We start from the raw sequence: 15,199 nt of genomic DNA, 5'->3' as shown, positions 1-15,199 counted from the left end.
GCTCATATAAATACAAAAAATAAAAAGCTGACTTGTTTATTTCAAATTCGAAATGAATTATAACACACATTGATCTACAATTAATAAATTATGAAATTCACTGACATTTATTTTCAGTTAAACTTTTATATCCTTAATATTAAAAAAAGCCAGCCAAGCGGTATGTTTAATGAAGCATCAAAACAGTGCTAGACATGATTCCCTGTGGCATGTTGTAATGTGGCTGTTGCTTCATGCTATTGATCGTGTTGATAGGAGTTTCATCACAGGAAATTACAGCATTGTAAACATGTTTTATACAAGGGTGTGCATTCCGACCCTTGCTGGTTTGAATGCAGGATAACTCACCCTGATTGAAATCTCCCCTTCCAGCTTCTCCATTTCCCCCAGGAGAGCAGAGACCAGAGAGGACTTTCCACAGCCCACATGCCCCACCACAGCCAGCAGAGACCCATGAGGCACCATTAGGTTGATACTGTGAAACACAACGCAACAAAAGCCATGACAAGAATGTTATCCAACCACACAATGATGTAAGCACAAAATACAGTATTGTTATAAAATACCTTATGCTAGTTGCAGCACATTTTGGTTGCAGAAATTGACAGAAACATGTAAATATACCCTCCCATGTGTCAATATTAATTTGGTCAGTTGAATTTTGAAGTAGAATTTCTCTCCCCAAAAGTGTCCGTCAGAGACCCCATGAGTGGCCCCCTAGCTGCCTCCGTACCACCCGCCCTCTGCATTTTGTACATCTTTATTATTTCTATAACTTTTTTTTTATTCCCTTTTCACCAGCTCCACTGTCACTTTAATCGTTTTACCAGCCTACTTTTTAGTAATTCAGCCAATCAAAAAATCAAAATCATCAGCCTACTTTTCTTGGTTGTTGCTCAACAGCCACGTCAGTTCTCGCATTACAGTACAGGGGTGGTAGTTGGATCTAGTGTTGTTTGAAATAAGACAGCTATTGCCGTAAACAATTGAGCATTTTTTAATTAGTAAAAAAACGAGCAATAGATGAAACTGAGAATGCACAGCTTTCGACTGAAGCCACCGAGACTGCCCCCAGTCAAAGTACAACAAGTGAGTCCCCAGCTCTTTCTGAAGACGGTTCGTCCTCTTTAAATTCAATCGACACAAGTAAGGCCTAAACATGTGATGACTAAAAAAACAAATGCTCTTAAGAAAGACTACAGAAAATGTAACTCTCTCTGGGAAGATGAGATTACCAGGAGCAGTTATTAGCAACTGGGCAGGAATCTGTAGTTTCTGAAGCGTCTTTTTGAATTATATGGATTTTACTCAAACATAAGAAAGCTTTGAGTGACGTGGAAATCATAAAGGAGTGCTTCATTGAATCTGCTCAAATTCTTTACGTTAACTTTCCAAAGAAAGACAAAATACTGAAAGAGATCCTTCTCGGACAGTACAGCTACAAGGCGATGCAAGGCTCTTGGTTCTGATATATCTGAACAGCTGATAACTGACTTGAACGAGGCGCTTTGCTTCAGTATAGCACAGGAAGAAACAACCGATGTCCAAATTATTGCACAGCTACTTGTATGGGTGCGTTTTCTAAAACAGGTAGATGGTGTGTTTCGAGAGGAGATTCTCTGTTTACTGCCTCTTGAAGGCCACACTCGGGGACGAGATGTATGTGAGAAGCTCAAATTTTTTTTGATCATCATAATTTACACTGCGAGAAGCTTGATGTGAAAATGGTCCCATGTCACTCAGAAGTGCCAAAGGTGTTGGAAAATCTGTTTCATATCGTTGCATAATTCACCAGGAGGCTCAGGTTGCAAAGATACAAGAAGGGGAACTGTCTCAGGTCATGGATCTTGTTGTAAAAACAGTAAACTACCTGCGTGCACAAGCCTTAAATCACTGCATCTTCCACAAGTTTCTCAGTCACTATGATGCAGAGTATAACGACATCATTCTGCAGAGTGAGATTCATTGGTTGTCTCGTGGACGTGTACGTGATCGTTTTTTGCTTTGCTTCCAGTAATTCAGCAATTTGTAATCGAGCAAGGCAAAAACTAAGCAAGGTTTTCTGACCCTGACTGGATATTAAAACATGCCTTTCTCACAGATACAGTGCCGAGACTAAGTTCGTGAACCCCTTAGGATTTTCATTTATTTCACATATTTTAAACATAAAATGTTATTATATCTTAATCTAAGTCCTAATAATAGATAAAGATAACCTGATTAAACAAATGACACAAAAACATGATACTTTTTCAACATTTCTTTATCCACAAATGATTCAACATTCAATATCCATGTGTTGAAAAAGTATGTGAACCTTTAGATTCAGTAACTGGTGGCACCCCCTTGAGCAGCAATGAGTTCAACTAAGTGTTTCCTGAAATTGTTGGTCATCTCTCACATCAGTTTTGAGGAATTTTGGCCCATTCCTCCTTACAAAACTGCTTCAACTCGGTGACATTTGAGGGCTTCCTTGCATGGACAGTTCGCGTCAGGTCCTGCCACAACACTGACAAATGGTGAGTGACATGCTTCAGTCTGTGCTTTCCTTCCAAAGTGGGGCTTCTGATCAGCAACTTGCAAAGCAACGAGTTCACACACCATTTCCTAAAACTTGCGTGCATCACCACCGACAGACCTGAGCTAAAGGATCACTACAGACCTGACATATTTGTGACCTACATGACTGACCAACTGAGGGAGAGGTTTGAGGCTCGATTTAGTGACTTTTGCAATAGGAAGGTGTTGTTCAATTTTTTGCAAAATCATTTTGTCATGCCTGTGAGAGCCACCTCTACTGAACTCACACAAATGGGGGCAGTAACTGCCAAGTCAGACTCTGAACTTTTGGAACTTCAGGCTGACTTTGACATGCAAGCAACACATTCGACATGTTACGTGGCTGAATTGTGGTTTAAAGTACCCCAAGAAAAATCCCACATTGGTATCCTGTGCTTTTAAGGGACTGTCCATGTTTGGTAGCACATATGTGTGCAAAGCCAGCTTTACGGCAATTAACTCAAAGAACAAGCAGCGTAACAGATTGCGACATGACCGTCTGCAGCATTTCCTGCGCACCGCAGCTACATCCTACGAGCCACGTTATCAGAACAAGCAAGTTCACTCGTTTCCAAAGTTCCAACACATAAGGGTAAGTTAAAACCGTATTCTGTTTTTAATGTTTGGCGATTAGGGGGTTATAATATTTATATGAGGCCCGCCAACGATCGTAGAGTTACTTATGTGCTCTCCACAATATTTTAGTGGGGAACACTGCCCTAAAAGAAAACTACATGTAAACTCAAATTGCCTGAAAGGTAGTACCAAACCAGTTTTATTTTTGCATGTAAACCAAGCCTATGGGGACATACAACTCTTTACCTTCTGTATATGCTCATGTAAAAATGTAGGGGGCTAATTCGCTCAGGGCCCAAATGAATAATAAATTTGGCAGGAGGCCTCGTCTGTGGGTGCGCAAAGGCTAACTGCATAAGGCCGGCTGGAAAAACATGAACGGTTACATGCATCCCAGTGCCGCAGCTAGGAAGTGGCTATGAGCCCCCCCCCCCCCCCCCTCAAAAGACGAGGCCACCAAACCATGAATGAAAAATAATAATGATTAACGCACACCAGGGGAAAGAGCCCAGCCTCTCCAGCCCCACCCTGCACCCCGCACCCCGCAGAACTAAATACGAACCGCTCAGTACTCAGGTAAGGAAAAACCCCCTACTCACATATTATTTATTTTTTAGGAGGAAACCTCAGGGAAACCGTGGCTGAGGTTAGCCCTTCCTCCAGGCTCTAAGCGGTCGACTCCCGTTTCGGCCGCCCAGCTTTCTGCTTCCCAGCGCTTGACTGAGCGGCCGAAACAAAAGAAGCGACATAAGAGAATAACACACAGCCTTTATGCGCTTGCTGATGATGTGTTGGTTAGAGGCGGACTCTCCTGCAGAAAAGCAACCAAGTTTACAAATTTGGAAGCATGCTGAAAATATGAATTAATGCAAATTACTTTTTTTGAACTATTATTTTTATTTATTTTCCTCCAAACGAGTGCCGTCAACAGTACACATTTTTTCCCTCTGCAAGCCCGCCGTGCATCACAGTTCTGAATTGCGTACAGGCCGTCCTACAGACGCTTGGCCAGCCACAGGGGTCGCTGGTGTGCAGTGAGCCAAGGACTTCCCAGCCGACCTAATCCCTACCCCGCCCGGGCAGCGCTTGGCCAATTGTGCGCCGCCCCCTGGAAACTCCTGTCCACGGTCGACAGTGGTATAGCTTGGATTTGAACTGGCGATCTCCAACCTATAGGGCGCATCCTGCACTCCGGGTGGAGTGCCTTTACTGGAATGCACCACTCGGGAGCCCCCACTGATGCAAATTATTGGTGTAAGAAGCAAAACTCCTTTGGTCCACTTGAGCTCGAATGACCTAATTGGCTAAGCATTACTAACCATTATGGCTGGATATCAAGATTAACAGCCAGGTGCTGCACACACCCACCTGTGGAGAGTTGCAGGGTCGGACTTTGCCCAACTGAATTTTCCATTCACTACAGTGACGACACAGCCTGGAAAACAGAGGGGAACATGACATTCAGAACCTGTTCAGGTATATACAGCATGTATGTGTTTAAAAATCAACTGCAGAAAAAGTAACTATTATAAAATGGGCAACAAGTGTTCCAACGTGCGCAGATCTGTCACCATACAAGCACGGCATGGAACGGTCAGAACTACTCTGCCTGATTCACTTGACAACCAATTCACTTGACAACCAGTTCACTTAAGAGCAGTAACAAACTCCAGGGTGTTTAAATAAGGCTGTTTAACAGCAGTTGGCTTCACATCAAACACTACCCCTAAGCGTGCACACATTGTCGTGTATACTACTGGGAGCTGGCAAGAGTACGTTTGTCTGTTAAAGTTACACAAGTGCAAATCATAATGATCAAACAAAAAACATTTTAAAAAAGCATTCAATGTTTACATAATGTCTCATAAGAGATATAAAAAACAATACCAAACAGATATTCTGAACTTAACCTATCTCTTATATTAAACAAGAATTCCATACAGTACTTATCAGTGTGTGAACAGGACACTTTATCACAGGAAACTGATACACTTGTCAGTAACTGATAGGCAAAATGACGCCACATACTTTTCCTTGGTATTTACTAAATCAATTATCGAAACATAATGCCCACGGTATACAGCAAAAGCATGTATCTAAGAATCTTTCTCAAAATCTGCCTTGATCTGGTTTTGAGCTGGTTTGAGCTGGAGGGGTGCCACTGAAGAGTTTTCCTTGTTCCAATAAAATCAAGTGACAATGTGACCTTTCCACTTGGCCAGCCCCCTTTACTCTGCAGTGTGTCCCATAGAAAAAGGCTCAACAAAGTCTACTCTCCCTCTCTCCCGCCATTAAATTCTCTACTGTATTAATAACCAAACTGTATTTTATATATTTTTTTGATAGACAGGCTTGATTGTAATGTATAGGATAATAGTATTGTTAAAAAATGTACTTTTATATAGAATGAGAGTAGGGTTGGTAGAGTTGAAAGGTCACATAAATTGTCATTCGAATGGAATTTGACCTTCAGCTCAAAGCCACATTAAGGCAGATTTAGAGAAAAAATATAAAGCTCAATATTGGAACTGATACTATAAAATAGTAAGGAAAAAAAAAAGCAATTACTCTTTAACTTATGTCATATCAGAGTGATTCAGCAGAAACAGATATCCCAAACCAGTTTGGGCTAGCCCAACAGGTCTCTTGACAGTAAAAGGATACTTAACTATATAGGAACTAAAATCAAACTAATTGAATGAATTGAATAAGTGTCTACCTGAGGCTATGTTTTTTTTGTCAACACTGTCAGGGTCCAACTCATCATGACTCAGGAAACTCTGAATGCGCTTCAGGGAGACGCTAGCCTGAAGCAAAAGAGAAATGATGGTTATTTTTTTAAACATTTGAATCATTTTCTCTTGGTGTGGAAATAAATTGCCCATTGCACATGCCCTTATGGCAAGCCCTGGGCCACTGCCCTTCTGATTAGCAGTACTGGCTACTCTGCCATAACATGATGAAGGGATATGTTCCACAGACAAGGAGGGAAGACTCACTGAAGCAATTGCATTGTATTGAATGGCTTTGATTTACAAGATTCCCTCTCACTGCAACAGCTCAAGTGTAATTCTTATTAATGTAGGCTTAGTAACCTGAAAGCACATTATAAAGCTCTCGTCGTGTGTAGCATCCAGTTCACTGTGCAATTAGTAACCATTGAAGTTAACAATGAAATTGACATTGAAGAATTAGAAATGCAACGCTACAGCTATGGCCAAAAGTTTTGCATCAACTATATAATTAACTAATTTTGCTTCATAAAGTTGAATAAAAAAAAACCTAATGGATAATATTACATATTGAATTACATACCGCTTCATAGTTTTCCATATACTTAACAAAAAGCATGAAGTACTGTACTACTATTATGGATTCTGGTAGATACAGTATTTGCAATACCATTTTGTAGTTTCTGTGATCACATGATGTTGAATAAAAATATCTAAATTATGTTCATATCGTTATATATTTTTTATTATGTCTCAATCCTAAAATTCTAGGTGATGCAAAACTGATGGCCATAACTGTACACTTCCTGTGCTGTAGGTCACATGGTTTGGTTGCAGCTAGACCATTGGAGAGATTTACAGCACATGGATGTTGCATTTGATATTCAGCACAAGTGGGCATGGTGTTAATGCTGTGGTTATTTCCCTCACAGTGTTGCAGAAGATCACAATGGTTCATGAAATCTGTGCTGGTGTCTTAAATGTTTTATGAGAACGGGTCCTGATAACTATAGTTTGATATTCAAGAAACTGTGCAAGCTGGCTTCTTTAACAACAGTTTAATTCACAGAAACAGACCGTGAAAAAAAAAAAAACATTAAAAATGTTCACTTTGACAAGAAACCAATTTTTTCCCTCCACATGCATTTTCACTTCCTGCATTATAGCTAATAGGGTCCCAACTAGGTCAGGTGGGATCCTATTACCTGTAACACAGGAAGTGAAGAAGTCAATCTTTAACACTGTGGCTGGATAAAAGTCTGAAAAACAAAATGATAAGAGAAAGAAAACTTGAGATTTGTGAGAATGATGTTTGCTTATGAGAGATAAGAAGATGTTTGTTGTTTTGCACAAACAGCGTTCTCTTGTGAGAAAAAAAAAGAACTATTTCAACAGAACTAGACAAATTAACAAAAAAAATGTAACTAGAACATTTGTTTCACATTTTCAATAGAAATATCTATGAAAACAAGTGACCAACTGAGCTTCCAAGACAGTGGCACTACAATGGCACACTGTATGAAGAGACAACAGTGACATTATGGCAGCTACACTAGTGGGATCCTTTGGTAGAATGGTATGACAACCAACATTGCTGTTCCATGGTACGAGATCAGTACAAATGTTTGTCCCATATTGTCTGTAGTTTGTTTAGTTCCTCTGATAAGTAAATGGCAGTGTATCCTTTTAGCAACAAATACAATTATTCCACCAACTGACTGACTTCAAGTTAGAAAACTAGCAATACCGTGGAGTGGACTATTGGGCATTTGTTTATTGGTACTCAACAGACCAAATGACAACAGTTCTTTCAAATTCTGAAAGCTGTTCAGATTACCTGCACAAGACTGCTGATGACCTGAGGAAGCATGTTCAAAGGGAACCTCAGGATGTTGAACAATGACAAGGAGACAAAGGCCTTCTTGGCGTCGAGTATGTTTTTTTCATCCACTGTGACGTACACAGCAAATGTTGTCAAGGCAACCTAAAAATAAATCAATATTAATGAATGTCAAATGCATTTGGGCAGGGTTTTCAGGTGAATTAATCTTAAAATTGAATTTAAAGTGCACAACAGGCTTTGCCAACCATGATTAGCACAAGAGAAAGTCCTTGATTAATGTTAAAAGAAACTTAATAAATTCCATGACAAGCATTTGAAGAAAAACACTTCTAGTCAAAATAGTCATTGAATGTATTACATTTCTTTTAGTATTTCTATATTCCACACTATTGAGTGTTTAATGATTATGGATGATCTTGATTACTATTAATTGTGGTCTGTGGGCCATATTTTCAAAGCATTTCCTCCATTCTTTAATAAACCTAATTTATAAAAGGATAATAAAATCATGTAAACAAAACACTTGTGAGCACTTAAAAGAACTTGAATAAATACAACTAACTTGTTTGGTTCTAGTTTTGTAAAATGAAGAGGTGTTTATTAAAAAAATAGGAATGAATTAAAGATTCACAATGTATACTTTCTGGATTATTGAAAACAAATATGTAGATGATATTGTAGTAATTATAACAACCTTCTTAAATATAAAAAAATAACTGAATGCTTCAACTTGACAGGCAAAGCCCTAAGCCCTATTGTAACCCTAAGTGAGAAGGTACCAGGAATGGGGCGCTGGTCCAGGCGAAGATAGACACGGCCCCAAAATAGGCAGATTTCCTCAGCACTTTCAGCTCGTTCTCTCGGATCTGCAGGACCTTCTCCTTAAACGAATTCTCCCAGGCATACAGCTTTAAGACCTTGATGCCATTGAGAATCTCGCTCATCAGTTTGATACGGGCGTCTTTGTACTGCATCTGTTCCACCTTAAAAAAGGAAGGGAAAACAAAACTGAATATCCGCTAGCTAAGAACAGCTGTCATTTTCAAATGCGGTATGTGAAAGATGGAAAATGTTTATTAGCAGGCCATCGTCTAGAAATGTAATAAATTGTATTGAATTCTTTGTGGTACGCAGACTCTATGGAATTAACTGCGAGATGTAAAACTTCCTATTGTAGGTCCTATTGGTCTTATTGTAAGGGACTCTGCAGCAGTTGTTGAGGCATAGTTCATCCCCTAGTCTCTGTAAATCGCTTTAGATAAAAGCGCCTGCTAAATGACTAATTAATAATAATAAACTCCTAATTACCTACTTATGCATACAGTAGGACAACATACTAACATACAACATGTACATAAATAATTCTTGAACACAGATCTAAACAACAGAATTAGATTTTCAAGGCGCTCCGTGTTGTTGTATTGCCCTGTTTATTTGCCCTATCCGGGCAGTTTTTTCTTGGTCCATCTTTCAAGAACTGCCATTAAACACACATGCTGCTACAGCTGAATTGCTTTTAATTGAAGAGATTATTAATAACTATAAAATTATATTTGTAAGTAAAGGAACAAAACATGGCCAATCAAGAAGAGACATCATTTGGAAATCAATATTGTAGAAAAACTGAATTATTAGCATTGGCAAGAAAATCTGCTTGGGTGCTGGACTACCCCTGGATAATTATTAGGGCAGCAGTGTGGAGTAGTGGTTAGGGCTCTGGCCTATTGACCGGAGGGTCGTGGGTTCAATCCCAGGTGGGGGACACTGCTGCTGTACCCTTGAGCAAGGTACTTTACCTAGATTGCTTCAGTAAAAACCCAACTGTATAAATGGGTAATTGTATATAAAAAAAAATGTGTAAAAAATAATGTGATATCTTGCCCTGGATAAGGGCATCTGCTAAGAAATAAATAATAATAATAATTTAACCCCCTCTGGAAATAAAAGTCCAATCAACTATGAACATGGAAAGATTTTTGCCTATGTATTTCCCTGACCTTGTAGCTCTTTAGCTTGGCATGTGGCCCGAAATACACCCTGGTCGGAGTGACTGGCTTTTCATACCTCAGTGCAGCTGTGGCCTCGGGACAGAGAACACTTTTGTTTTTAATAAACTCAATTAAAATGTACGTAGCTGGTGCACATCAGCAGTTTGGAATCACCAGCCTTGTTGTTCGACCTTGTGATGCTGGGGTATAGCGCTTTGCTTCCTGTGAGAAATGAGCAAAACTCATATCATTGTTCTTAAATGTAACTTTTAATGTGCTAAATTTGATCCAGGAAATTACGTAAGCTAGCTGTATATATCTGTGCTGTACGAAGTAATTACTTTGGTCAGGTCGGGTCAGCTCAGCTGAAACATCTACACTGATAGCGGCTCAGAAACTAACGTCTCTGTGCCATGCCGGCTCAGAAAAAAAGCAACACCTCTGATGCCATGAAAGCTCAGTTTGGCTCAGAAATAACATCTACACTGATGCCAGCTCAGAACACCATCAACTGATACTTGTATGTGAGATCACAGATGTATCATCTTTGATTTGCTTTGTTCCTGCTTGCATTTTGATTCCTGAATAAACTGTTTTTGATTAACTTCACCTGAAGAAGATTAATTATTTTAAAGAAGAAATCAAACCTCTTACAAAAGGAATTAGGGAAACAGATACAACATTCAGTCCTCAGACAGTCATTAATGGTATCTACTGTAATGTACACTTGCTTTTGTTAAAAACATTTGTGTATAACCTAAATTCATATTTATACATTGGGTGTAGGCATATGGGCCATTCTCCAGTACTTTGTACCAATAGGCACTGTAACATCTGATCAAGTATATCTTTATTATTGAAAATATGTATATTATTATGAATGATTGTATATGTTTTGGACTTCATATACACACAACAAACATAAGTGTGTTATCGTAACTTGATGCATATTTAGGAAACCTAGTAAAAAATAATGTACATATCATCAAGCAGCTTCTTGAAGAATCCCAGGGTGTCAGCTTCAACTATATAACTGGGGAGTTGGTTCCAGACCCTCACAATTCTCTGTATAAAAAAGTGCCTCCTATTTTCTGTTCTGAATGCCCCTTTATCTAATCTCCATTTGTGACTCCTGGTCCTTGTTTCTTTTTTCAGGCCGAAAAAGTCCCTTGGGTTGACACTGTCTATACCTTTTAGAATTTTGAATGCTTGAATCAGATCACTGCGTTGTCTTCTTTGTTCAAGACTGAATAGATTAAATTCTTTTAGCCTGTCTGCATACCACATGCCTTTTAAACCCGGGATAATTCTGGTCGCTCTTCTTTGCACTCTTTCTAGAGCAGCAATATCCTTTTTGTAATGAGGTGACCAGAACTGAACACAGTATTCTAGGTGAGGTCTTACTAATGCATTGTAAAGTTTTAACATTACTTCCCTTCATTTAAATTCAACACTTTTCAAAATATATCCGAGCATCTTGTTGGCCTTTTTTTATAGCTTCCCCACATTGTCTAGATGAAGTCAACATAAAGTCAACATAAAGTCAACATAAACTCCGAGGTCTTTTTCATAGATTCCTTCTTCAATTTCAGTATCTCCCATATGATATTTATAATGCACATACATATAGCCAAATCAGACCAATTATTTCTATAGCTGATGCAGAGAGACTAATGCATGCCTTTGTTTATCTAGAATTGATTATTGTAATGCACTTTTTTTCTGGTGTCCCAAAATGTGTGGTATCCCGCCTGCAGCTTTTTCAGAATACTGCCACTACAATTCTGACTAAAACCAGGAAAACTGAACACATTACCCCAGTTTTGGCTTCTTTACACTGGCTCCCTGTGCAGTATCGAATTGATTTTAAGATTTTGCTGTTAACTTACAAGGCCCTGAATGGATTAGCACCTAGTTACTTGCAGGAGTTACTGTCCCCGCTATATAAATGCAATAAATAAATACAAACACAATGTCACGAGTCCCACTAAATGTAACCCTTCCCATTATACAAAGTTTAAACTTTTTTTGTTCTGGTGCCTACAGGCTTACCCACCGGTATATGCACAGTATATGAATTTAAAATGTAATATAATGACACACTGGGCATCTTTTAATGTAGCCTCTTTATTTAATAATATAAATTGTTGTACATGTGTAGCCTACTTAGCTAATAAACAAATCCATGAATTGTTAGGTCATTGATTCAAACATTACCAAATTAATCTCTCATTGCAACATTAACAGAATAATGTATTCTTAAGTAGGAATGTGTAGTATGTTGGTGTATGCTCTTTATAATTATAATAATTGTAATAGGAAACAACATATACTGCTACAAAAAATGCTGTAAAATTACAGAAAATGCAGCACTGTAACCACTACTTAAACTTGCTGATAAAATCTGAGCCGCCACAGATATTCCATGTGATTGCCTGGTAGTAGATTCTAATTCGGGTCGAAGCTCCTCGCATAATTCTGATATTGCCTGTTGTTTGAGAAGAAACTTTTAACACACATGTCATCTGGGAAATCGTCTAAATGTATTTCCTTGCCTAATTTTCCTTGCCTAATTTTTGTTCTCTGATGCCTTCAATGTAACCAAAGAATGGCAGACATCTTCCTGCGACTCCAGTGTGTAAGAATGAGGTTACTATCTGTTGTAGCAACACGTGGGGACGTGTAACGCTATATTTTTCGGAACCCCGCTACTAACTCTTTAATACTACATATAGTTTATTAGCATATTATACAACTTCTCACCCAGGCCATTTGACTTTCAATAATGAAAATATGCCTTTTATCAAAGGTTCTAAAGGGGGGTGAATGAATACAGGGACTGAGGAGCTGTTGTTTCAAACTTGGCATAGAAAAAATCCATGCCAAGACAGACAGTGTCAGGCAGTGCTCTAAATCAGTGTAATTAAAATTCTTCTCTTCATTAAAGTGATTTGTTTTGATTTGTATAGCTTGTGCATCAATTAATGGATGAATCAATACATGGAAAACTCCCTATACTATCAAAGCAAAGGCTACAGTTGTTTACAGTAACATCTGAGGGTTCTGTGACAAATCATTTTCTTGTAACTCACAGCAGTCCATTAGTTCTATGCACACACACACACACACACACACACACACACACACACACACAGACGGTTAGAAACTCACTACCCCTGCTACTTCACGGGTCAATTAAGTATATTATTGAAGTTATCAAAAGCCACAAGGCCCTGTTAAACACAGCTGCATGAACAACCTCTAACAATACAGACTACAGACTTATTCATGCTGTGATAAGTGAGATAAATTCAGAGTAGATTTAGCAGGGGCTCATTTCAGTTGTGAAAACCCTGCATGACTTGTGTACGTATGGATGAATACAGTATGTTGAGAGGGATCTACAGTCAATAGGGTGTAGGGCCACTATGGACATGGATACTGTGTTTGGTGTGTAAGCTGGAGGGATATGTTCCCTTCACAGTTTTTACCTGGTCTGGTCGCTTATACTTTGGTTGCAGTCATCATCCTGTTTTCTTGTGACAGACACAAATCTTGGCAAGCACAGTCAAACAGGATGCTTGTCCAACTGTGTTTTTGTGTTTTTTTTGTCACACTGTCATCCCCTTTTGAAACATTAGTTTACTGCAATCATGGATTTGGAAACACTTATCAACTGAACACCACTATCAGCCTTGTATCAGCCCTGTCTTATTCATCATGATCTTCCCATTGACATAACAAATTGCCAGTCGTGTGGGACAGCCTTTTTTAAATAACACTTTAGAGTTTTGAAGGGAACTGCTTTTCCAAGTGAGAAGAACCTTTGCTAAGGGCCTTCTTTAGCAATATTGATAAAGCACTATCATGTCAATATTATTATTTTTATTATGTATTTCTTGCAGACGCCCTTATCCAGGGCGACTTACAATTCAATGCGCTGAATGCAATTTGATAACAACACTTTATACGCTACCAACACTTTTTTTGTGCTGATAGGTCACACACGCCAAAAATAGCAGTCTTACAAAAAATGGTTGTTTACTAAAGCTTATATTTCTATATAAAAACCCATCGTGCTAGGTATTTTCTTTAGTAGCTTTTACCATGGTATTGTTTGCATGATCATTTTGCTGTTTTCTATGCTTATAGTAGGCTTTTTATGCCTGTTGCCATGGGTTACCATTATTTTGTACTATACAGTACTTTTCTAAGTGAGTAGTTAGAGCAATGGGTTATGACAGATTTGCCTACCTGAAAAGCCCTGGTCTTCATGGCAATGGCTGCATTCAAAGGGATCAGAAGAACCATCACTGCAACACCAGCAAGGACAGAGGGACCCAGATTCTATAAATAAGAACAGCACAAAATAAACACAAGAGTTCAGAGTTGTTTCAGAGTTCCGGACAGTGGGGAGGTATCTCAGTTCTGCAGTTTCCAAATAAAACCACAAGAAAATATATAAAACCACAAGAAAATATATATAACTGATTCATATTCACGTTTTACTTGGGTGAAGGTGGGAAACAAACCAGCAACTAACTAAAAATATATATATATATCGTAAGGAAGAACTGAACTGGCAGCGCTTATCTCGTCAGCAATTTTTGACTGATTAGTCTGTGTGACGTCTTACGTCCACTTGATTACAGAAACGTGATTATTCATATGGAGTCCCGCCATATAACTGACAGGGTGAGGTGCGCAGAAAAAAAATTTGTCACAGTATAGAAATTACAAAAGGGCATTGACAAAGTAGCTCTGCCATTGTAGTGCTTACATCTCAATTAAAACTTATATTGAAGTGTGACAGAAATATAACCTGTGAGGGCGCTAAGCAGCAAAAGGGGAAGTCTTTGGACGGGCTGGCCTAACAGTTCTTTCCCCGGGCCGGGAAGTCGGTCAGTCAGGAAGAAGGCGAGACTCCGTTGCAGGAACGTATTGACCCGGAAGGGAAACGACGTAGCAGCTGCAGACAGTAGAGACAGCTGCACTTGTTTACCAAGGGGTCATGCATGACAGCATAAAGGGGAAGGAGAATCGTAAATCTTTTCCTTCGCTTGGTTCAGAGTGACACGGAACTGGAAGGACTGGGAAAGTTCCCCATTGTATTGTATAAAAATAGTTTGTGAGTGTTTTGTTTGTTTTTGTAGCTATTAGTAATTGTCTTTTGTTTTGTAAATTCACTAGACGGCTAACACGTCTCCGGAGCTGTCGCCTTGGGCCAGCACTACCCGGAACAACACTACACCACAGTCACTGTTCAATTGTTATCACCCACCACAAGCACTACTGCACGCACCCAGACTTGTGACCGTGTCAAGTATTATTGTGGGGCGGATAACGTGGATTATTATTTGGTCTGCAAACCAGTTATTATCGTTTCCTTCCGTGCTTTACACATTGGTGTGTATTGCCGGAGGATTTTTGTTTGGTTGCCAGACCGGGAGTTTTACAAATAAAAAGAAACCCCTTTTCCAAACCGGATTACAGTTTCTTTT

The 15,199-nt window shown here is 39.1% G+C and overlaps 1 protein-coding gene across 1 annotated transcript in view; it reads right to left on the bottom strand.

The window, feature by feature from the left end:
- LOC117424517 (ATP-binding cassette sub-family C member 3-like) overlaps window positions 1–15,199 on the bottom strand; it is a 120,001-nt gene that overhangs the window by 36,942 nt on the left and 67,860 nt on the right. The window contains 6 exon segments of the mRNA XM_034040908.3: window positions 349–475; window positions 4,504–4,570; window positions 5,855–5,942; window positions 7,705–7,851; window positions 8,490–8,693; window positions 13,953–14,045. Coding sequence (XP_033896799.3) covers window positions 349–475; window positions 4,504–4,570; window positions 5,855–5,942; window positions 7,705–7,851; window positions 8,490–8,693; window positions 13,953–14,045 — 726 coding nt within the window.

Source organism: Acipenser ruthenus, chromosome 19, assembly GCF_902713425.1.
Source record: "Acipenser ruthenus chromosome 19, fAciRut3.2 maternal haplotype, whole genome shotgun sequence".
In the NCBI taxonomy this organism is placed as follows: Eukaryota; Metazoa; Chordata; class Actinopteri; order Acipenseriformes; family Acipenseridae; genus Acipenser; species Acipenser ruthenus.
The sequence above is the reverse complement of the archived record's forward strand: the minus strand, read 5'-3'. Positions and strand labels throughout refer to the sequence as shown.